This window comes from Mustela nigripes, chromosome X (genome assembly GCF_022355385.1).
Source record: "Mustela nigripes isolate SB6536 chromosome X, MUSNIG.SB6536, whole genome shotgun sequence".
NCBI lineage: Eukaryota > Metazoa > Chordata > Mammalia > Carnivora > Mustelidae > Mustela > Mustela nigripes.
In genome coordinates, this window is record NC_081575.1 from 20,351,447 (window position 1) to 20,374,536 (window position 23,090).

General features: G+C 44.2%; 1 protein-coding gene and 1 long non-coding RNA gene across 4 annotated transcripts; one reads left to right on the forward strand and one right to left on the reverse strand.

The window, feature by feature from the left end:
* Window positions 1-277: 277 nt before the first annotated feature.
* UTP14A (UTP14A small subunit processome component) lies at window positions 278-19,461 on the reverse strand. 3 transcript variants are annotated; one of them, XM_059385378.1, is made up of 15 exons: window positions 19,360-19,461; window positions 18,028-18,103; window positions 16,528-16,598; window positions 15,510-15,574; window positions 13,991-14,133; window positions 13,533-13,688; window positions 8,256-8,375; window positions 8,063-8,157; window positions 7,340-7,463; window positions 7,179-7,256; window positions 6,314-6,704; window positions 4,246-4,652; window positions 3,276-3,469; window positions 3,047-3,146; window positions 278-715 (listed from the first exon to the last, which is right to left on the reverse strand). In XM_059385378.1, exons 1-15 carry the CDS (start codon window positions 19,383-19,385, stop codon window positions 443-445), a joined length of 2,319 nt encoding a protein of 772 aa, XP_059241361.1. In that variant the 5' UTR covers window positions 19,386-19,461; the 3' UTR covers window positions 278-442. The 3 variants fall into 3 exon arrangements, with proteins under 3 accessions (XP_059241361.1, XP_059241362.1, XP_059241363.1); XM_059385379.1 differs by having other exon boundaries at window positions 626-715; window positions 3,364-3,469; XM_059385380.1 differs by lacking the exon at window positions 278-715 and having other exon boundaries at window positions 3,368-3,469.
* Window positions 19,462-19,513: 52 nt separating this feature from the next.
* Window positions 19,514-22,078, forward strand: LOC132006748 (uncharacterized). The gene is made up of 2 exons (XR_009401209.1): window positions 19,514-19,986; window positions 20,894-22,078. It is a non-coding gene; the product is annotated as an uncharacterized LOC132006748 (long non-coding RNA).
* Window positions 22,079-23,090: the final 1,012 nt, after the last annotated feature.

The following is a 23,090-nucleotide window of genomic DNA, read 5'->3' on the forward strand; positions in this document are numbered from 1 at the left end:
GTTGCATGGTTTGTGCATGCAGTTTTTAGGTTCAGAGGGGAAGAGTATACGGTATTTAGACACTATCCCTGACTCTTTGGGTGTGTTCTAGGTGTTTGTGTCTGATATGTATTTCAGATCACAGGCTCTGGTAGCTTCTCTCTACTTTAAATTAGGACTAACTACATAATCCTTGGTGAGACAGTGAGGTTCCCCTGACAAATGTGACTGGAGAAATGCCATGGGGATCACCCAAAGGTATCCTGTCTGACTTGTGACAACAGAGAATACATTCTAGTTAAATAGATAAAAATGCATTTATTTTTAAAATGCGGCTTAACTACACTTACAGTGTGCTAAGCCAGTCTGGTAATTGATCCTGCAGCTCAGAGTCAAATCAGGCCAATGGAGGAGCGGTCAGGGCTCCTAGTTCTGGGAACCAAGATGTCACTCCTCCAGCAACTCAATCTACTGAGTTTTTCTTCAGCTGTTTTTTGTGACGTAGGGAGAGTTGTTTTGGATTCCTCTGTACAACAGAGAGGTCCGACCTTGAGGAAGACCGATAGCCCACATCCTCTGCTTTTATAGGCTTAATGATGTGACCTGGCTTGGTGACAACCTTCGGCATAGTCAGCTTTTGGAAGGCCCTCTGCGTGTTCCATGTAGATCCTATGGGGGTCTGGATGGTCCTTTCAAATTGCTGATGGTGTGTGAATGGATATGGAAGCACCCGCACCTGGAAAGGAAGGCAGAATGACTTGTCACGAGCCAGGCCTGGAGTGCAGCTGGTGAACTCTAATGGCAACTGGCCAGGAGTTTAGTGCCCAGGTCACAGTTCTATGTGGCTGTGGTGAGCGAAGCTACTGAGGCGTCAAGGCATCCCCAATACCCCCAGTCTAACCTTAGAAGTTCCAATCTGCTTGAGAACATCTGGCCCGCCCTCCCACCCAGGCTTACCCAACAATCCAGAAATCGAAAACCCACCCTGACACTGTCCCGTAGTGTAGGAACACTACCGCAGCTCCAGGGGGAGCTGGACAACTGCAGCTGTCTCTAAGTGGGTCTTCTTATACCAAACGGTGACTGCAAGACATGTCTGGGCACTTGTGGGTCCCTGTCAATGTTGTGACCCTCCTACCCTCTTCAAGCTCTTTATTCCTTGCTTTTTTCTCCTTGATACACGGGACTGACATTTTAAGGAACCCAGAGGTTGACCATGAATCCTGAACTACACCAGGCATTGATGCTCAGTTAGCTTAATTCCTCTTTTGGCATCACAGAATGTCTGAGCTGGAAGGCCCTACATAATGGCAAAGGTCATCTCCCTTGGCCCCAGAATTTGGCTTAGAGAGGGGAAGTGATTTACCGGAGTAAATTATGAGCAGTAAGGGATAGAGCCCAGGGCTCCTTTCCTTGTTTACTACTCTTTTCCACTCCAAAAATGGTACCTTCAGACATTTATATAATAATCTTTAAAACACTTCCCCTGAAGGCCAAAGAAGAGGAAAGAAAAAAAAAAAAAGCAAGCAGAAAAACCAGGAAGTTACAATCAGTAGTCTTTGGAGATAGTCAGTGGAACACTGGAGAGTTTGAGCACTACTAGACAGTCCTGGTGGTAGTGAAGGAAGCAGTTTTCTTTAGGTTAAGGGATGTCTCATGTCTTAGCGGGGTTGCTACCTAGATCTGTGCATGTCATGTAAAGTAGGGGAAAAAAAAAAAAAACACCTGGGAAAAATATTCAGTCTTGGGAGGATTTTCTTTTTTCCTTCAGCTTGAAGCGTACTTTACTGCATGCTGGGACCTGCAGTCTATAGCTTATTAAAAAGATGAGGAAAATCAGGGAGATTCTTGGAAAACTGTCTGTTTATTGTGACTGTAATTTTTTTTTTTTTTCAAAGGCAAGACTCCTGATTTTACTGAGGTCTACGCTGCCCTTCCTGTCCTGGTGAAGCACCCTTTTAACCCTTTTCTCTCTCTCTTTTATCCTAGTGATCATTGCCTATTTTGTGGTTATAGATCTACAACTGGGATTACACTGGTTACAATTCAGTTTCCTCAGTGATTGGTTCACAAAGATCGATCAGTAAAGTGTTTACTGGAATGGTCATTTCTTACTTTTTTGTCTAACCTTAGAAGTTCCAATCTGCTTGAGAACATCTGGCCCGCCCTCCCACCCAGGCTTACCTACTAAACAGTTCCTCCCCTTTTTCAGAAGAAAAACTACAACTCATTTCAATTTTATACTGGCTGGGGACAGGTCTCAGGGTCACAGACTTTCAGAACTGAAGGGAACATAAAAGTCACCGAGGCCAGTCTTACTCCGGAGTCTCCTCTACACATGCTCATATCCCCGGGGCAACCCATTCGCCCTGTGGACCAGCGGAAAGTTTTTCTTTTCTTTCTTTTTCTTTTTCTTAAAGTAGGCTCCATGCCCAGTGTGGGGCTTGAACTGGTGACCCTGAGATCAAGAGCTGCATGCTCTACCAACTGAGAACCAGAAAGTTTCTCCTCAAGCTGAACTCCGTTTTTCCCAACTGCTACTTTATGTGACTAAACTCCACATGACAGCCTGCAATATATCTAAAGACCACAATCTTGCTCCAGTTTGCTTCTCGCTTGGGTAAATATCCCTGGCTTGTCATTGGACACAATTTTAATTCCACTTGCTGTCCTGAACGAGTACCGGTTTGTCTTCATTTTTCTTAAGATGCAGCTCAAACCTATGGCCTCTCTACATTATCCTGACTACAAATACAAGCCTGAGGAATGGTAATTCTTAGCTTGGTGAGACCTGTCTGCACTGGAATTGTCTGGGGTGCTAGCTAAAATCTCAAACTTGGGGGCTTCGCCATTGCTGCCAAGATTTTCCTTTAAACCTCAACCTCTTCCCAGTCAGAAATTAAAATGCCAGAATTGATCTGGAGTTATGCATCTCAGAGCCAGTCAGTGGTAAAGAGAACAGCTTTGTTTCTGTGGTCAAGATCACACATCTGTCTTGACCACAGGGCACTAGAATATTCCTCTCAAGCAAGAGAGCTAGGCAGCAAAGGGTTTCTCTCTCCCTCACCTGATGAGCTGCTGCATGGACATTTCGCTTCTCATTGATAATCACATTTGGCAAATTCTTGTCTTTTCTTGGAGGACCCTCAGGGGTTTTAATGAGAAACCTGGAAAGCAGAACGGCAGGATGTCTGACTAAGAACATTAAGGACTCAGTCAAAAGGGCAGGGAGGACGCATGAGGGTAAAGTGGAAGAACCTGGTGCACTTCTGACAGGCTTTCTTCCCTGTTCTTACCGGCGTCTCTTCTTGGCACTGGGCTTTAGGCCCATACCACCCCACTCGCCCCAGCCAGGCAGAGTCAGGTCCACGTCCTTTGGCTTACTCGCCTCCACAGCTTCCCTCTTCTCTTTCAAGAAGTCTCTGATGACATCATCCCCGGCAAAAGCTTCCTTTATCATCTGCTTTTGATCCCTCTCCTCTTCATCTTCCTAGGAAAAAACAAGAATGAGAGCTACAGCTTGCCTTAAGAGCCACGGATGAACAGCGCTGGTTCCTAGGGAGAACACCTGAATTTTGGGTTGTGACATTTTAGCGCCCCCTAGGGGGAAAGCGCTGAACAATGATGGTCTTGCAATATAAATGGATCAGCAGCCAATCATGCTCCAATTTTCTTTCCTCTAGGGTAAATATCCCTAACTCATTATCATATGACACAATTTCAAACTTTCAGTAAGGAAGCTGCAGCATAGAGGAAGGAATGGCCTGTGTTAGGAGGAGGAGCTCCAAGGGGCCTGGCCAGAACGTGGGTGTCCTCCAGCTTATATCCCTGAAAAGACAGGCGCCAGGGCTCTTCAATGGAGCAGTTTCAATTACTGAATCAGACAGTCTCAGACCATTTCAGGTCCCAGTGAATAGAGCACAACCTTGGCAACAGCTCAATGATTCACCTTTTGAATTGTCCTGCCTGGGATCTGGTCAGAGCTCTAAGTGCCTCTCTCTTTCCTCTGATGGCAGTTTTAGAATCGCCCCAGGGAGGGTTTGGTAGCTCAGGATTTAAGATGTGGGAGTCTCAGCGGCACTCACATAGTGGTGTCTACTGAACGGTCACGGGACCAGCCCGGCCGCGTGCTACTCTGGGCCTTTCGACTACTGACACATGCCCCAGCATCCCAAAACTTCACTGATTCCCCTCCTCGTGCAAGAAGGACACTTTCTGCACCAGCTCTGATCCCCCACAATGGCCCATGCCCCCGGCTCTGCTCACCAACTCCTCCACTGTCGTGGGAATGGCCAAAGACTTCACAGAAGGAGATTTTGTGGTCAGGAGGTTCTGTAGATCAATCATTTGCTCCTTCCTTTTCTTTTCCTTGGGAACACCCGGCTGAGTATTTGGGTTCCTCTCCGTCTGCTGCCCTTCCCTGCTAGGCCTGGGGACCTCCTCATTCTGAAAACATCCTTCTTTGGCCAGCTCTTCTAGCTCCTGCACAGTGTGTGCTCTCTCTGGCCTCTGCAGCAACAGGGGCTCCTCTTCTGCCTTGGGAGGTCCCTCCCTCTGGACCACTGGAACTGTCCTCGTGGAACTCATATTCTGCTTCCCAGACTGATTTTTTTCCTTGTTGAGTTTCTGAGCCAGTGCCCTCAGTTCAGACAGCACCTCCTGACTGCTAGAATCTGGGGGAAGAAAGGAAAGCTGTCAGAAAAGGAGGCTGGAAGTTGCCTTGTCACACAGCATTTCCCGAGCACACTCAACAGCGAGCATTTAGGTGCTCCCATTCATGGGGCTCGGCACCACGGGGAAGAGAGGATTCCATTCGCTACATCTCTTGGGAGAATTCACTAATCATTGCCTATCAAGTAGCAGGCAATAGAGTTTAGTAGTTAAAAGCAGCATGTTGGGAAGCAGTGTTTTATCTGAAGGCAGCATTTCATAATCTGCTGTGTCCAAGTCAGGTTGCTTGGCATTTTCCCATCACCGGCAACATCTGAGCAAATACCACTAGGCTCTGAGAGCCCTGAGGGAAATATGGCAGTGACACACTTCTAAACTCCTCTTTGCTTGACTTGAGTTGCTTCCATTCCCAAGTTCATCCTGCTCCCTAGCTTTGGCTTGAAGTCTCTGAAAAGCAACTTAAACATGCCCTTTGGACACATGTATGTATATCCCCCAAGGATTAAGGTCCTTGGCTCATTTTATTTGGGGTCCACAACTTCCCACTATTTTAGGACACTATTTGCCTGAACGTTTTGGAATATTCTATTAATTTATCATCCAAGGCAGTCCAAATCCACCTTTCATACCAAAACCAACTGCTCTACACATTCAGCAAGAGAACTAGCTTTTGAGGAAGCCCAGGATGATTTGGCTGGTGTCCCGGGGTCGTATGAAGACTGCTCCCACGATCTTGGCTTACAATGCTGCTTTCCAAAGGCCTCTTGGAAGTGACTGCTTGTAACTATTAATCCCAGAACTCTCCAGCTGAGAACCCTAAGTAAAGGTCCTATAATACATTCTAAATGACAGTTCTTTCAAAATAGTTTTCACGGAAAAACAGAATCTTGCCATCATCTGAATCCATTATTTTTATAGGAAATAAAATGAGACCCAAAAATCTGCCCAGACAACCAAGCGATTTCTGAATGTAGTTTCCTAAGCAGACTTTCTCTCCAGAATGGGAACTTTCTGACCTGTCTCAAGGGTGCTAAGGTTGTTAATATAAAATCTCTTGAAGATAACAGAAAATATAATACACAAATTGAGTCTGAGCACGGGGTGACAATTCTCATTTGTCATATAGCCTGTGGAGTCCTTCATTCTTGTCAAGGAAAGTCTCACCCCACACTGGCACCTATCAACCGACATCACTAAGTGCTAAAAATGCCACCCCTACTTTACAAACAAAACCGAAAACTGCAGCAGTATTTCGAAGAAATTTCATAATGCCTCAAAATCGGCCTCTGTCTGTGGGTGCGAACGGCCTTCCAGACTCACTGTTCCCACATGCAGCTGGGTCCGGTTTGTGGGCACCGGTCATGTTAGCTCCTTCTCTTGTTTCAAGGATGGAGTGGTTCTGTCTCTGATGACCACAGGCCCTCAAGAGCAAAAACATGTCCAGATACACCTTGTACAGCCATGAAGATGCCTGTGTATTAAATGCCTTTGAAGAAAACCGGTTACTATTAATCTGTCTTCTTTTCAGGGGCTCCCAGTATTCTCTGTAAAGTCCCTAAAGCCTGATGACTCTGCTGCACGTGTGCATGGACAGTTTTCCTCTCTTGGTCCGTCCAAAACACTAGCACTGAGCAGTTCTCCATTCCAGTCCACCACAACTTACCTTTGGGCTCTTGTCTGCTCACTGGCTCGGCGTCCTGGTTGAGCCCAGACTTCCTCCGCAGTGACCGCCTTTCCTCAAATTCATTCAACAAAGTTTCTTCTTCCGCCCCTGGTCTGTCTTCTTCTTCCTCACTTTCAGAAGCCTCATGGGCTCCAGGTTCTGGAAGTTGCTCAGGATCCTGGCCTTTGGCCTCTTTCGTGCCTCTGGAGTGATTCCTGAGCATCCAGGGGTTCGGTCCGTCGGCGTCCATCTGGATCTCATTCACTGCATCAGGGACAAGGTCACCCTCTTCCTCCACACCCTCCTCCTCTTCCTCACTGTTGGAGGCCACCTGGAGCTTCTGCGTCAGTTCTTTGTTCCTGGCCAATTGTTCCTGCATAGCCTGGCGAGCCTGGAGGAAGAAGTCACAGCACGAGCGCCTTGTCATTAGTGACTGCAATGACACCTTTCCTGGTTCATTTCATAAAGCTGCCTCCTCTCAATTTGACTTAAGTATTTCTTACCGGTGCCTACTGTTTAAACTGTACATATACCACTGTGTTAACAGCTATGGAATAAAATGGGAGACAAATTCTTTGTCCTCAAGAAAATCAACACGTGAAACAAGGTTAAAAAAAAAAAAGCTCCTCTCCCCTTTAACTGGACTTGCCTTCAATGCTGTTTCCCTTTCATCTCTCCTTTTCCACCTTGTTCCTGGTTCTTTTCCTCTCTGCCTTAGAGATTTTTTTGATGCCTTTTTAGAATCCTGGTTTTCCATTCTTCCTCAGGGCTCTTCCCCAACTCTGCTTCTGCTAGCATCCTTATGGACTGATTTTCCTTTCTGTCCTCCAATTCCATCTCTTCTCTCACCCCGAGGATCTCTTACCTCCAGGTCATATTTGGCCATAATTGCCTTTGACTTGGCCCATTTCCCACTGTTCTGGTGCTTAAGGCTCATTCGCTCCTGGAAAGAAAGGGCAGAGTGAGATCCTTACCACTTTTGGGGGGAAAGCCGATTCAAGGGGTGGGGGCGAAAGGCAGCCTCACCATCATTCTGGCCTTTTCGATTTTTTCCAGTTCTTCCAATGCTGCAGTAGGATTGACCTTCCGCAGCTTCTCAAAGTCCTTGAGGGCTTTCCTGGCCTTTCCTTTCTTCAGGACCTTGCGATACCTACAGAGTGAGAGGGCAGATTTAGCTGCAACACTGATGCCACACACAAAAGTGTCCCCGCTCCCCAAGGGGTTTCCCTATGCAGGGGCTAGAATGGACATCACAGAGCTGGCTGACTATAGGGAACCAGTTTGGGACCTGAGAGGACTGGCAAGCCTCTCCGTCCCTGCAGCCCCCAGGGGCACACCTCTGCAGAGCAAAGAGTCCCCTCTGCTTCTAGAGCGCAAGGCAAGAGTAGAAGAAGTTCCAAAGAGGCCAAAAGGCAGGAAGGAAGCCCTACTGGCCTCAACAGCTGTAGAATTCAGAGCTCATTCTGCAGAACCACTCCATGATGTCCTGGAAGGGAGAGAAAGTAATTGAACAGTCCTCTTTTTAGCAAAACCGAGATTGAAAGCCAAAGCCAGAGGAGAGGGCACTACCGAAGCAGGCAAAACTATGAGGTTGGACTGAGAAAAAAAAAATGCTAGTCACTCCTATTTGGGACCTCTTCCACATGACCCCAGTTGCTACGTCCAAGGTTCTTTCCTACGGACTCGTGATTAGCTACATCACTTTCTTCCAGGGCGCACGCACGGCCATGTCAATAGGGGCCTCCTTACTTTTTGCTCTTGATTTTCTTTTCTCTTCGAGCCCTGGCCTCATAGTAGGACTGCAGGGCCCGGGCCCTCTGAAGCTCTGCTCGGCGCATCTTAGCCTACAATGAATGACATTCACAGTGACTCCTGGGCTTGAGTGCAAATGACGGGAGGAATAGAGCACATCTAGATGTATCAAAGGGCCTGTTACACTTACCTCTTCCAGGCTCATGGCTTTGAGAGAGGCCTTTTCCACGGGAGTCAGTAAAGGGTCTGTCACCGGCTGCTTGTTCTTATGGAGGAGATTAAAAACTTCCTGCTCCAGGGGAGTTCTTGCCTTAAGGAGGTAACAGAACATTCCAAGTCTTAAGCCATGCTCCTAGCCTCCCTGTTTACAATCCTATCACCATCTACTTTATACTATAATGGGAATCACAAACTGGCAAGGATTGGCTGTTACAGCAAGAGAATGGGTTCCAGTCTCGCTGTTCAGCAGTGTAGATAAAACCTCACTTTTCTTCTGATTTAAGACAACTTCAGCAAGGGTATTCTAAAACTACTCTCTATCATCAAGGGGATCACTCTGTTCAGATTATCAAAATATGTAAAACAGAACACTATTCTCTTAAATATCAAAGCAGGATGCCCTTAAGGTAAATGCTGTCAGGACGGAGGAACAACAGTACCATACTGTCAGTTTTGATAGTGACAAAACAAAATGGTCCCCATATTACGTATATTTGAAGTATGCATGTGCATTACTGTAGAGTCAGGAATTTTAAGACCCGGGGGGGTGTGTGCCTGGGTGGCCCAGTTGGTTAAGTGTCTGCCTTCATCTCAGGCTATGATCTCAGGGTCCTGGGATGGGGTCCAGCATCAGGCTCTGAGCTTAGCGGGGAGTCTGCTTCTTCCTCTTCCCTCCCCCTGCTCATGCTCACTCTCGCTCTCTCTATCCAATAAATAAATAAATAAATAAATAAAATCATAAAAAAAAAAAAAAAGGAATTTAAGACTCTTATAAGCTTCCTTTAAAGAGTACTTCTAGAAAAAAGGGGGAGGTTAGGTCTTAGCTTCCTGACAGTTCAAATTTAACTCTAGTCATTTTCTAATTTTGGTTCTAATCCCTTGTTTCCAGTTAACTTTGCATGCTAGGTAGTCTATATATATATATATATATATATATATATATATATATATGAAATGAATGGACCGAACCAGTTACTTCACACGTCAACAAAAGATACTGTTTACTGCTTGACTGACACTGTGAACATGGTTAAAATAATCAGGTTGATCATGCCATGGCCCACTTTGGCAAGGCACAAAGATACCCCTAGGCAACAGAGCCAGTTTCAAACCTCACAAATGTATTATACGTGGTTTTCTTCAACAGCCATATCCATCATGGTGGGTATTAAATTTACAAATATCTGGACAAATGCATAAACACAGATCACCACATGCTACACGGTGTTATTGATTTAACCATAAACCTATTCTACTGAATGGTAAAGGTGCACGTTCTTCCATTTTTCGTATTTGCAGTAGTGATCAATCACAGGCTACAAAATGATTTATATTACAATGTTGTAATCTCCCTCCAATTCAATTTACAAACATTTATTGATTGCAGCTACATTCCAGGCACTTGTGCAGGGTGCAAGGAATACACAATTGATTAAGATTGTTCCTGTCCTCATAGAGCTCGTAGCCTTTCAGAGGGAAGACACACGTACCACTGGCAACATAACAGGCCACATGTGAGTCCATAGGAGCAATCACAAAGTAAGTGAACAATAATTTTTTTTATTAGTTTAAAAATTTCTTTGACAGAGAGAGAGATCACAAGGAGGCAGAGGCAGGCAGAGAAAGTGGGGGGAAGCAGGCTCCCCGCTGAGCAGAAAGCCCAATGCAGGGAAGGCAGAGGCTTAACTCACTAAGCCACACAGGTGGCCCCGTGAACAGTAATTTTAATTAGGAGGTGGGTTAGGCTTGGGGAAGGACTTTTTGATTTAGGTTTGGAGGCATTAAGTACCATTCTGTAAGGGTGGTGGGGGGCAAATGGAGGGGAGTGTAAATAAAACAGACATACAGAGAGACACGGAGCGGAAAATGTTTTGTCCAGTGTAGTTAAAAAACTAGGCGCTTCTGTTTCATTCTCTAAGTAGGGAGCCTTTTGAAGGATTTTAAACAGCAGAGTGACAATCAGTTTTGTGTTTTGGAAAGAAAAAAATCGTGATCATGTAAGGATTTATATGTAAAGGCCAAATGACAGGTGAAAATGAGAAGAGGAACCAGGGATCTGAGAGCTATTACAGAGAAAATGTACGGGCATAGCCCACGATGTGGGCTGGGGAGGGGTGGCAGTTAAGGGGGAAACGGGGAAGTTCAGTGAAGGAGGGGTAGAAAGAGGAAGAATCAGTTGGCTGAGGTTTCCAACTTAAGGGGCTGGGACAGTGAGTTATGCTGTTGACTCAAATACAGAACGAAGGAAAATGCCAAGCTTACTTTGTTGTGTGTGAAGTTTAAGGTTCATATAGGAGACCCAGACGAGGCCTACTGGTCGTATGGAATATGGGACTGGAGCTCAGAAGAAGACATCTAGACTGACGTGTAGTATATACTGGTGACAGCCAAAAGCCATGGAATTTACAGAGCAATAATAAAAGGAACTAAGGAAAAGTCTGATAGATAAGGGGAAAAAAAAAAACCAAAACCAAACCAGACCAGGTCATCACAGACACTAAGGGAGGAGAGGTTGTTTTGTTTTGTTTTGTTTTAAACCAATGTGATGTGTCAATAGTGTCCGACAGGCTGAAGCCTCAGAGGGCTTGGGATTTGGCATTTCAGAGGCCTCTCACTAATGCCTGCTGCGACAAGATTCAGTGAGGGAAAGAAGGTAAGAGTACAGAGGCAGCAGTGGAGACCAGCTCTTCCCAAAGCATGTTCTTCATCAGAGAACTAGATGTACTTTATTTTTTTTTAAGGTTTAAAGTTAAATTTATTTGATTTTTATTTGTACACTCTGGGTTAGAGTAAGTCAAAGAGATTTCTTTAGTGTCTTCTCATAGCCTTTAAAATGCTAGTGTATATGATGAACTGCCAATTTCCAGCAGGAGCATGCAATGTTTTCTAGCAATGGAACCCTGCCTTTTGGGGGGGCATATTGAGAGACCGGTGTTTTTGAGAACACTTTGGGTAATGCCAGTGTAGGGGCTGCTAGGGGCTGGGAAGGTACCTTACATCGTTTTCTAGTACTTTGCAGTTTACAAATGCTTTCTCATGCATTATCCCATTTAAATATTCTTGGAGGGAAATGGAATTTTAGGAAGCTGGGCCAAAACTATACTGTAGACTTTTTGGATTCTTAATCTCCAGAGTCCTTAGTACTTTGTATTCTAAGTTATAAGAAGATAACTCAGTTGCTAACCAGAAAGCACTCTCCAACCTAACCATTTCCTTACTGCTCTGCGCCATACTGGCCTAATTTCTCAAAAATGAATCTTAGAGGGCACCTGGGTGGCTCAGTTGGTTAAGCGTCTGCCTCTGGCTCAGGTCATGATCCCATAGTCCTAGGATCGAGTCCTGCATTGGGCTCCCTGCTCAGTGGGGGGGTCTCCTTCTCCCTTTGCCCCTCCCCTCTGCTCATGATCCCACCCCCCTCGCAAAAATAAATGGAATCTTTAAAAAAATGAATCTTAGAATAAATGGTACAGTAGTTTTATGTATAGCATCTTGGGGGGGGGCGCTCCACTCTGTCTTGCACAGGGATTTCCTGGAGAGCAGAGGTTTTACCATTCTTAATGCAACCTACTCCTCCACCATCTCATGTTTAATAACCAATTAGGCATTTTCCACCTATCTCCAAGATGACACTGTCATTTGGAAAAAGGTACAGAAGAATGTGCAGTAGCGCACTACTACTCTTTTGATTAAAAAAAAAAAAGAGAGAATAGCAATGAAACTTTTAGGTTAACAACAACAAAAAACTTACAAAAGCGGTTATTTCTGAGTGAGTATGGGGATAAAAATGAGCAGATGGGGGACAGGGGTGGGGAAAGACTTTTCACAATATATCTTCTGTACTTTTTATTTTTCAATCCTACAAATTGTATTACCTCTTAATTTTTTTCCTAAAGTCTCCCTTCCATCCTGCAGCCACTTTAAACCTGATCTCTTTTTCATGTGGAAAAGGAAGCATCCTAGAAAGAGAATGATAGCGACTTCAACAACAATATCTGAAACAGAGCTTAGCCCTGTAATAAGTGACAACTTGCTCAATGTCTAGCTATGGCAGCAAAGCCACATTTACTTTGATTAGCGCTAATTAGCTCAACTTCCTGACACATAGAACATTATTATCTCTGGATTCTTAGAAAGCACAGAAGATTCAAAGAAGAAGCATGAAGACGGCATCTATCCATAGTTTGGCCATTGCTTTTTAAAAAAAAAAAAAAAAGATTTTATTTACTTATTTATTTATTTGACAGAGAGAAGTCACAAGTAGGCAGAGAGACAGGCAGAGAAAAAGGGGGAAGCAGGCTCCCCGCTGCGCAGAGAGCCCGATGCAGGGCTGGATCCCAGGACCCTGAGATCGTGACCTGAGCCGAAGGCAGAGGCTTAACCCACTGAGCCACCCAGGCACCCCAAGGCATTGCTGTTCTTGATTATTGCTACTTAAGAGAGAATATCCCCTTATAGACTCCATAAGCAATAGCATATTGGAAAAGGAAATCTAATTGAAGTTGTTCACAGACTAAAAATTGAGACTTTGGTGACCAACACAGGATTACCAACAAAGGCATAACTACCATTCCACCCCCAGTGCCATCATTTACTACCACCATCATCTCATAAAAGCTATTTTGATGCTATTAAAATGGAAAGCTTAACCTCACAGTAAAGAAGAGCTGGTAACCTTAAATCTCCCATACTCACAATTATCCTTTTTAGTTCAGACAAGTAAAAAATTTGCCAGGGATTAGTGTTTGAACAACCCAGCTCTGAGATAACTTTTTTTATTTTCTGTAGCTCAGAGTCATGAGTTACTTGCTAAACTGCTAGTCATGACCCACGATACATTATATGTTCATGTGGCAGTCCTTTATAAGCAAACTTTGGTTCCTCTGCTCATATGTAGTCCTAAGGCTCAGTAACGCTGCTGAGTTCCTGATTTTCCCCAGACCAGAATGTGGCTGTAAAAGATTTTTGAAAACTGGGGTGTGAAAAAGAAAACATGACCCCGTTCCCTCTCTACTGGCAATCAGATGCTTTCACACAAAAACATGGAAATAACCATGCGCTGTGTGCTACAACTGGATGAAGGGCGACTATAGGGTAATTCTGCATATTGCAGGACTGACCATGAGTCTTTCTACCCCCTCTCTCCCTTCCTTGACTGCTAAACTAAAGACTGCAGCTGGGGTTTTGATTTACCGGGTCCGGTCACATCAATCTCACCTGCCAAGGTGCAGTTTCCTGGCGTGGCACTCACCTTCCAGCCACTGAGCACATGTTCGATGGGAGCAAAGGCTGACTGCTCCTTCTTCAGAGGAAAAACCAGCTGCTCTGCTTGTCGGTTCTTCAGGACGATGGGATCCCATTTGGAGAGGGCTTGTGAGGTTTTATTGAATGCCACTTCCCTGTGGATCTGAAGCAGGCAAAGTACACGAAAGGAAAGAGCCACAAAATTAAGCACTGAACGCTGAGGCCCAGCAGGGAATCAGGAGCCAACGGTTCTTAGCCCAAGAGTCAGCACATTAGAGAGTAGCTCTTGCTTACGTCTAAGGACACATTCCCTCGGAGGTGCATTTTAATCTTTTCCGTGGCAATTACAGCCCCCCGCCACCCCCAACCAATGTTCCAGGCTTCCCCCCACCTTCCCCTCTTACCCTATTTTTCCTTGTCAGTCCGATTTCTTCCCCTTAATAGGCCACTTTCTCTAGAACTCACCCTCTCAACCTCTTCTTTGTTAAGGGGTAACTCCACAGTCTTCTTTGATTTGACTCTATTCAGTTGCTTTTTCACAACAGCCAATGAGGATGAAGTTTTAACAGGCCCAAGTAGATCTGAAAGGACTAGCTTTTCTCCCGATCCTGCAGAAAAGGCCAAACTTTCTGGTCAGACTGAGAAGAGAGGCAAAAATCTCCACATAACATAGGGAGACACCTCAGTAGAAAATGCTGGTAGACAGGCCAATGTGTAGGGAAGCAGGAATAATTCTCTTACTTTAACCACCAGCCATAGTGACACCATCGCTTTCCTACATTCCCAAATGTGTTGACGGGTGCAAGAGAGGAGAAAATTATTTATTTTAAAAATACATTTGCTTTTCTCTTGGTCTTTCTGATTCTACTTTTGCCTCGCTGTACCTCATCCTTCACACAGCAGCCAAAGTGGTATTTTGAAACTGTAAATCACAGGCTGAAAATCTTCTAATGGCTCCCCTTTAGACTTAGAATCACATCATTCTAAAGGTCACAGCCCAGTCAAACTAAAGCAGCCACTTAGTCACTTTACTTCATCACAATGTTTTATATCTTCCCCTTGATCTTCCCTTAGAATGTTAGACTCCATGAAGCTGTTTCTCTCATCTTATTCTTCACTGTAGCCCCAGTATCTAAACTATCCTGAAACTGATACATAGTAGAAATATGTTAAGTATTTGTTGAATGAACAAGTTTGAAGAATACATTGTTATTTGTTCTGAGGGGTTACATTAGTGGTTACTAGAAACCTAGAACTCACTGGAGCTGCCTAAATTGTGAATATGGTGAAAAAGATATGGCATCTAGACTTCATATCCAGGTTAAAAATCCCAACTCTGCAATTTACTAGACTGTGTATTCACATTAGGGGTGAAATCTCTCAGCCACGGAAGGGATAAAAATTGGTTTTGGAGGTGGGGGAGTGGTGAAAAAAATCCTAGATATTCCCAGCTTCTGTGTTCCTCCAAAGCTCAACCCTATCCAACAAAACTTATTCCTTGTTATCTGATTTCCTGGCTGTGGGGGGTGGGAGTGGGGTGGGGGAGAGGCAATGAATAAAAAGTCTAAAAAGGCTTCTCAGGGAACAATAAAGAAAAGAGGTTGAGAAACATTGTACTAGGTGAAGGTCCCTGAGTAAGTAACTTGACTTCTCTGAGCTCCAGCAGATTATCCAAAATCAAAGCACTGTAAGAACTGAAAATAAAATCATGAATGTGATTAAGCTAGTGAGAAGCAGCTGCCTTCAGTCATGTCGCTGTACCGCAGAAGTAGCTCCTCAGTGGGAGACCTTGACTGTAGTCTTCACATCTTTCTTCTAGAAATGGAAGAAACTCAAGCCCATCTTTCTTCACCCACTCAGTTAAGTATTTATGGTATGATCCATTAACCATAACAAAAACAGTTCCAGGGGGTGGGGGTGAAATGACCATTATGCTTTTAACTTCACAAGCTCCATGAATAAATTGCTTCCTTTGTTAACTTACCTTCAGAAGTGACACTGAACTCTGACACCTTCAGACTAGCTTCAGATCTCTCAGCCAATTTCCACCTGAAATGAGGCAAAACAGAATATAGTACATTTCCCCACGTTTTGCTGGGGAAAGCACTTCTCTTTTCAAACAAGGGTTTGGTTTCATGTATTTCTCCTCTAGAATCAGGTTTTGTCACCAAGAAACCAGGAAATCTGTTCCTAGTCTAGACTTGGTTGTTTAACCATCTCTTAATATAGACTCAGCCACTCAAAAACACAAGGCAGTATGAAGTAGGCACTGTGGAAAAGGTATTGGATGTGGTTTCAAACATACCTAGATCTGAATCCTGGATCTACCACTTAGGAGCAGAATGATTTTAGAACAAGTCAATTAGCTTTTCTAATGGGGATGAGTAGTTCCTAGGCAATACTTCAAAAGACTCTAAGTATGGATTAAGAATTCAAATGCACAAAGGCCTAACACAATAATTGCTAACAATTATACAATGCTTATTATATGCTGGGCATTGGTTTAAGGTCTTTACACTTACTCATTTAAATGTCAAGACCCTCTGAGGTAGGTAGTTTTTAATCTTATTTTCTAGTTGAAGAAATTTAGGTGCAGAGGGGATAAAAATTTGGTTACACAATCTGTTTCTAAAGTACATGCTCTTAATAATATGCTGACACTTTTGTCTTCATTGTCTTAGGCACTCAATAAATGTTTGTTAAGACTTTATTTATTTAAAAATTTTTATTTGAGAGAGAGAGAGAGAGAGAGAGGATGCGGCAGGAGCACAGCAAGTAGGGGAGGAGCAGAGGGGAGGGAGAGGGACAAGCAGACTCTATGCTGAGGGCAGAGCCCAACTCGGGCTTGATCCCAGGATCCTGGGATCATGAACTGAGCTGAAACCAAGAGTCAGACACTCAAATGACTGAGCCAGCCAGGAGCCCCAGCAATCAATGTTAGTTGCAGATCTGTCTCATGGAATCAGCTAGTTATAACCTGTCCAAATGGATGAGAATGTTACCTATTCTTTCCATCAAGGGAACTGATTGCTTCCAGAAGCTTTTGATGATTTCTCTCTCCATCAATGTCCACCTAGACACAGAAAAGGAAAAACCACCAGAACAATAAGGGAAAGGAAAAGACAGCATGGAAATCTCTTGTTCTTTTGTGGAGGATTGGGGAATCAGATGAGGTCTAGTGTACAGGCATTCAAGCTCAAACAAAGAACTACTCTAAAAGCCAAACTCCTTCATTATAAGGACCATAGTGCCTAGTGATCTGTAACTAATGTCATGCCTCTGTCTTAATCAGTCTTGAGAAGAAAAGTGCTATGAGAATGCTTCTGTATAGAATATATAGCATGGTCTGACACAGAAACATTTTTAAAAAACACACTTTAAGTAGTTTTGTCAAGAGAAAAGAGAGTTGGAATTCCTAGAGCATCTGCTGGAGAGCCAGCTTAATCACATACATGTATATTCCAGTCAGACACAGACAGTCCATTACTTAAGATGGTTTGACTTACAATTTTTTGACTTTGTGATGGTGAGAAAGTGACACACGTTTGGTAGAAACCTTATTTTATTTATTTATTTATTTACTTACTTACTTTTAATTTTTTTTTTAATTTATTTGATAGACAGAGATCACAAGTAGGCAGAGAGAAAGGGGAAAGCAGGATCCCTGCTGAGCAGGGAGCCCAATGTGGGGCTTGATCCCAGGACCGTGAGATCATGACCTGAGCCAAAAGCAGAGGCTTTAACCCACCGAGCCACTCAGGGGCCCCTAGAAACCGTATTTTAAATGTGAATTTTGATCTTTTCCCAGGTTAGCAACGAGGGATATGATTCTTGTGATGCTAGCCAGTGGAAATGAGCTGCAGCTCCTGGTCAACCACACGATCATAAAGGTAAATAACTGATATACTTAGAACCTTTCTACGCCCAAACAACCACTCTGTTTTTTATTTTCAGTACAGTATCCAAAACACTGCATGAGATATTCACCACTTTATTATCAAATAGACATTGTGTTACATGATTCTGCCCAACTGTAGGCTAATGTAAGTGTTCAGAGCAAGTTTAAGGTGGGCTAGGCTAAGCTATGATGTTCAGTAGTTAAATGCATTAAATGCATTTTCAACTTACAATATTTTCAATTTATGATGCATTTGTTAGGACGTAATGCTATCTTAAATTGAGGAAGATCCGTAATTAAATACCTCTACAAAAATCTAAGCTTGGGTAATAGGGAAATCATAAAATGAAGGCCATGTATTTTGGTCCTATATACTCAACTATACTTAGGCATCTTAGAAACAGTGTATGTTATGTGGTCTTCAAGTTTCCACAGCACTTAATACAATATCTTATACGTGAAACACTAAATAACCATTTGTAATTTATTTGCAAGTCCTGAAAAATATAAACAATGTTGCCACCATTTTTTGTTGAGGAATGTGCTGTCTACCCTGTGAGGCAGAAGGGGAACCAGAGAAGGCAGTTTAGCAGCTGTCACCCACCTCATCTTCACTGGGGCTCAAGGCGTAGTCTTTGGGCAAATCCTCTACTTCTTCCTGTTGGCTTAAAGCCAGAAGGCTGTTAAAGGAGATAAAAGAGAAATATTATCAATTGAAATAACTTCTATTACAACAATCTCTAAAACATAACTTCAGTATTTAAGCACAGAATGGGCCCATCCCCTGGAAGAGGTACAAACCAAGCAGTATGGAAATTCCAGAAATTTGCCAAAACATTAAATTTAGAATGAAGTCAGGCCTCATCCCCATGGGGTGAGCAGTGGGTGGTGCCGCCCCTACAGAACTGCATGGAATGAAAGAGAGCTAACTCTCTTCAGTGATTGGTACTGCATTTTCCACTGACTTCTGGGAGGCTGTAAAAATCTCAGAGTCTAGGTAAGGTGATAGAAGGCACTGTTGCTGGCCCTTGAGACCATGCAGTTTTACCATTCATATTTCTAGATAATTTTTTAAAGGTTTTATTTATTTGACAGAGACAGAGAGTACAAGTAGGCAGAGCAGCAGGCAAAGGGGGAGGGAGAAGCAGGCTCTCTGCTGAGCAGGGGGTTCAATGTGGGGCTCCATGACCTGGGCCGAAGGCAGCCGCTTAACCAACTGAGCCACCCAGGCGCTTCTCCATTAAGATTTCTAAGCATTCTCCAAAAGGAAGACACCTTCATAGGTGCAGCTTACTCCAAAGTGACATGTTGATCACTTGTTCCCAGGAATGGGGAAAGGAAGAATTGGACGAAAGCAGCTGAGTTAACAGTGTTTCCTGGGGCTTCCTCGGCAAAGTAGGTACTTAACTAAGGAGACTGGTCCCCTGAACCAAATTACAGACTCTATTACCTAACAGTATGTACCAATCTTTGCAAGGCAACCCTTACTAAACGGATTATATTTAGTTCCCCTATCAGGGGGAGGGGATAAAACACCAGAGGAGAAAATGTCACGAATGACTCCAGTTAGCAAAGGTTTCCAAGATAAGGGGAATTTATAATGTAGGCACTCCCAGGGCAGAGAGTTAAATGCGCCTCGGCGGCAGCAGCAGCAAACGGAGTCACGTGATGAGGAAAGTGCAACAAATTAGCTGGAGAGGGAGAGTCCGCATCAGGACCAACAGGGATGAGGCTAAAAAGCTGGGAAGAGGCGGGAGTGAATTAAATTAAATCAGAAGGACTTTTCAAGGATGTTACCGCGGAAACTGTAATGAATAGTGAGGTCTTGGAAGAGGAAAAACTGTCCTCTGTTAAAAGGCGGCTTCCAGTTTTCAAAAGTCGGGGGGCCCAGCCCCAACGACACCCAGACCCCCCCACTCCGATCTTTACTCCTCACCTTTCCGCAGCCCCGACCTCGCTCATCTCAGCAGCCTGTCTCTCACATGGGCCAGGAGCGGAAGCCGAAAGGAAAGCAATTTCCGTGCCGGCCGCAAAGCAATTTCTGCTTCCGCCAATCACGCGCTGCGTGTAGCGTCACTTCCGCCCCGCTTCAAGGCACACAAGAAGCTGGGGACGCTTCGGGAGGGGCCTGCTGGAGACGGGGACACTGGAGTTTAAAGCCTGGCAGCGGGCGGAGCTTTGCTCCCCCCCACCTCCGCCTACTACTCCGCGTCATCTCTGGGGAGCGCCGATGTCCGCGCTCCCAGCTTGTGGTTTCCTCGTGGCCCAAGGTGGGTGAGCTTAGGGCGAGGGCGCTGCGCTGTCGGGGACCGGCCGAGCCTTGGTTGTCGCTGCCTGATCCGAAAGGAAAGGCTCCCACGCCCGTCCGTGTTCCACAGCGTCCTGCGAGTCCGGCACCGGCCAGCTCGAGGCTTTCTAGAACGCCAGGGAAATGGCCAGCATTGTGTTAGGCCCCCGAGAATCGGCGGTGGTGAACGAAGCAAGTTTCCTCCCGTCCTAAGGAAAAAATCCTCTTTCGCCTTGTGACCCCCGGTCATTGCAGCTCCAGTTCCACCTACCCTAGGTAACAGAGCTTCTTCCAAGAACGGGCTGTGTTGGTGGCTGCAACTTCCTCACTTCACATCCACTGCTAAGACTTTTTTTTTTTTTTAAACGAAAAAGCGGAAAAGTAACATCTGAAAACACACTCGTCCTCTATTTTAACCCGCTTCCATTTTGCTTTTGCCCCAGTATTCCGCTGAAACTGCTCTGAACAAGATCCTCAGTGACACACTAGGTTGCTAAATAGAACGGACGCTTCTCACTCAGTCTTTGTCTTCCCAGAACTTTGTGTGGTATTTGATACTGTTGGTTGGTTTTCGTTATTCATACTCAGGAAATGTTTTTGACATTTACTGTGTGCCAGGCCTCTAGGCACAGGGGATACACTGGTGCACAAAACAGACATGTTCCATGGCTTCATAGGACTGACTTTCTCGTGGGATTATAGATAATTTGTCAGTATTGAAACTCCATCCTGGGCTTGCATGACAACACTCTCTCCTGGCATCTTAGATTCATGGCCATCTTCCTCAGTCTTCACTGCTGGTTACTTTTTCTTTACTTATTCCCTAAATGATGATGTTCCCCAGGCTCTGTTCTCAGCCTATTTGTCTATTCCACATGCTCTTATTTAAAAAAAAAAAAGTTATTTATTTATTTGTTTGTTTGTTTCCATAATCTCTACATGCAATGTGGGGCTTGAACTCATCACCCCGAGATTAAGAGTCACATGCTCCACTGACGGAACTAGCCAGGTGACCCTCCACATGATCTTCTTAAGCTTTTAACACTTGCATGAGAATTCCAAAAGCTGTATGTCTAGCCCAGATCTTTTTCTTGAGTATCACTAATGGTTTCCTGGCAGTCGTTTTTGTCCCACAGGCACATCAGACATGAAGTATCTAATAAACTTCTGTCTTTTCCACCAGGGCTCCATACTTTACATCTCTATGACTGGCACCGTCAACTGCTAGTTGGTGAAGTCGAAAGTCTGAGAGTCATCCTTGATTCCTCTCTACCTTGATACCTCTCTACTGCTTCACAGTTGCTCCTCACATTGTGTTTATTTTCAAGATTTTCTATTAACTTATTTGACAGAGAGAGAGAGACAAGAGAGGGAACACAAGCAGGGGGAGTGGGAGAGGGAGAAGCAGGCTTCCTGCTGTGCAGGGAGCCCGATGATGGAGGATCATAATGACCTGAGCCGGGATCATAATGACTTGAGCCACCCAGATGCCCCTCACATTGTGTTTTTTAAAAAGATTTGTTTGTTTATTTTAGAGCACACAAGCACAGGGGGAGGGCTAGCGGGAAAGGGAGAGAGAATCTCAAGATGACTCCCTGCTAACTGTGGACCCTGACAAGAGACTCCAACTCATGACGCTGAGACCATGACCCTAGCTGAAATCCAGAGTCCAAGAGTCGCCTGCTTAACAGACTGAGCCACCCAGGTGCCCCTGATCCTTACATTGTTGGTTTTACTTCCCGAATCTCTCTAGAATATCTTCCCACCTTTCCATCATCGTCTGTCAGACCCTTGCAATTTCAAGCCTGTGGTATTACTGAAGACTGTTAAAGCGAAGGGAGGCATTTTAGCCTTTATAGCATGAGTTGTGAACTGGACTGTCTGGATTTGACTCTTATCTCTGCCACTTACTAGCTTTGTAATTCTTGAGTAAATCACTTAACTTCTCCATTTATTTGTTTCTTCACCTTTAAATGGTACGATAGTACATTGGGTAGTTGTGAGGACTAAATGAATTAACACACATAAAGCACTCGAATAAATGGAGAGTCCTTAGTATAACACCTGTCACACACTAACTGCTCAATGAATGTTAGTTATAATAATCATTTTGTACCGACTTTTCAGTCTTTAGTCTCTCCTTCAATCCTGTAAGTCTGATCATGTCGCACCCCTAACCGAAAAGATGCAAATAGACCCTCATCATCTTTAAGATAAAATTATAAAAATCTCTTTGGACCTTGTCTACCTCCTCAATCTCTTTGGAATTGCTTGCTGCTTCCCCCAAGGCACTCCAAATTAGATTTTTATGGACAGATGATGTTCTCTTAATCTTATAGGAAGTATGAATAAAAGCATTTTAAGAAAACATTGACATTTTTTATTGATCTGTACTTAATCTAAGTAAAGACTGTGTGTTTGCTATGCAAATGCAGCTTTGAGGCAAGTTCCCTAGGTACTCCCCTTTTTCAGCTCTAACTGGATTGCTGCCCCATTCCTCTTTTATGTAGAATTATGAAACAGTAATGTAGCATTTCAGCTGAGACCTAAAGGAAGAGAAGTAACCAACACTGTGGAGAACGGGAAAGAGTGTTTTGGGCAACAGAAACAATGTATACTTAGAGGGCCGTCTGGGCTGGGAAGAGCTTGCTGTATTTTAGCAACTGAAAGGCCAATGTGGCTGAATGGTGGTGAACAAGAAGGTAAATATAATGGAGAGGGATGGAGAGAAGGGCAGGATTCAGGTCTTGTAGGGCCCTGTAGGCCATGGTAGAATTCAGATTTTACATAAAATGGGCCACAATTTATTTGTTATGTGGGGGTTATGTAGGAGAGTGATATAATGTAAATTTTACTAAAATCACTTAGGCTTTTGTGCAGAGAATACATTGGGGGTTGGGGCTGGGCAAAAGTGGAAGCGGGGATACCAGTCGGGAAGCTACGATGGTGTAGTATACAGCAGGAGATGGTGATGGTTTGCAATAGGAGATAGTGTCACCTATGGACCCACCAGAGGAATGTGGGAGGTAAGGGAAAGAGAAAGATTATGCTTACATCACTGGCCCGAACAAATATAGTAGACTATTTGTTAAGTTGTAGAAGATTAATGATGGAGGGAACAGATCTGGGGAGTGAGATCACAAGTTCAGTTTAGTACTTTTGAGGTTTGAATGTAAGATACCTAAGTGGAGATACCCAGTATGTAGTTGGCTATAGGAGTTGTGAAAGATAATTAGTTAAGAGCCTTTGATCTCAACAACAGCTCTTAGTGATTATCAGTAAATAAAATAATGTTTTCTTCCTACAAGTACGTTTATATATTACCTGACTTAAATTTCACAAAAAAGACCCAGGCTCAGCCAAAACTTGCAACATGGCAA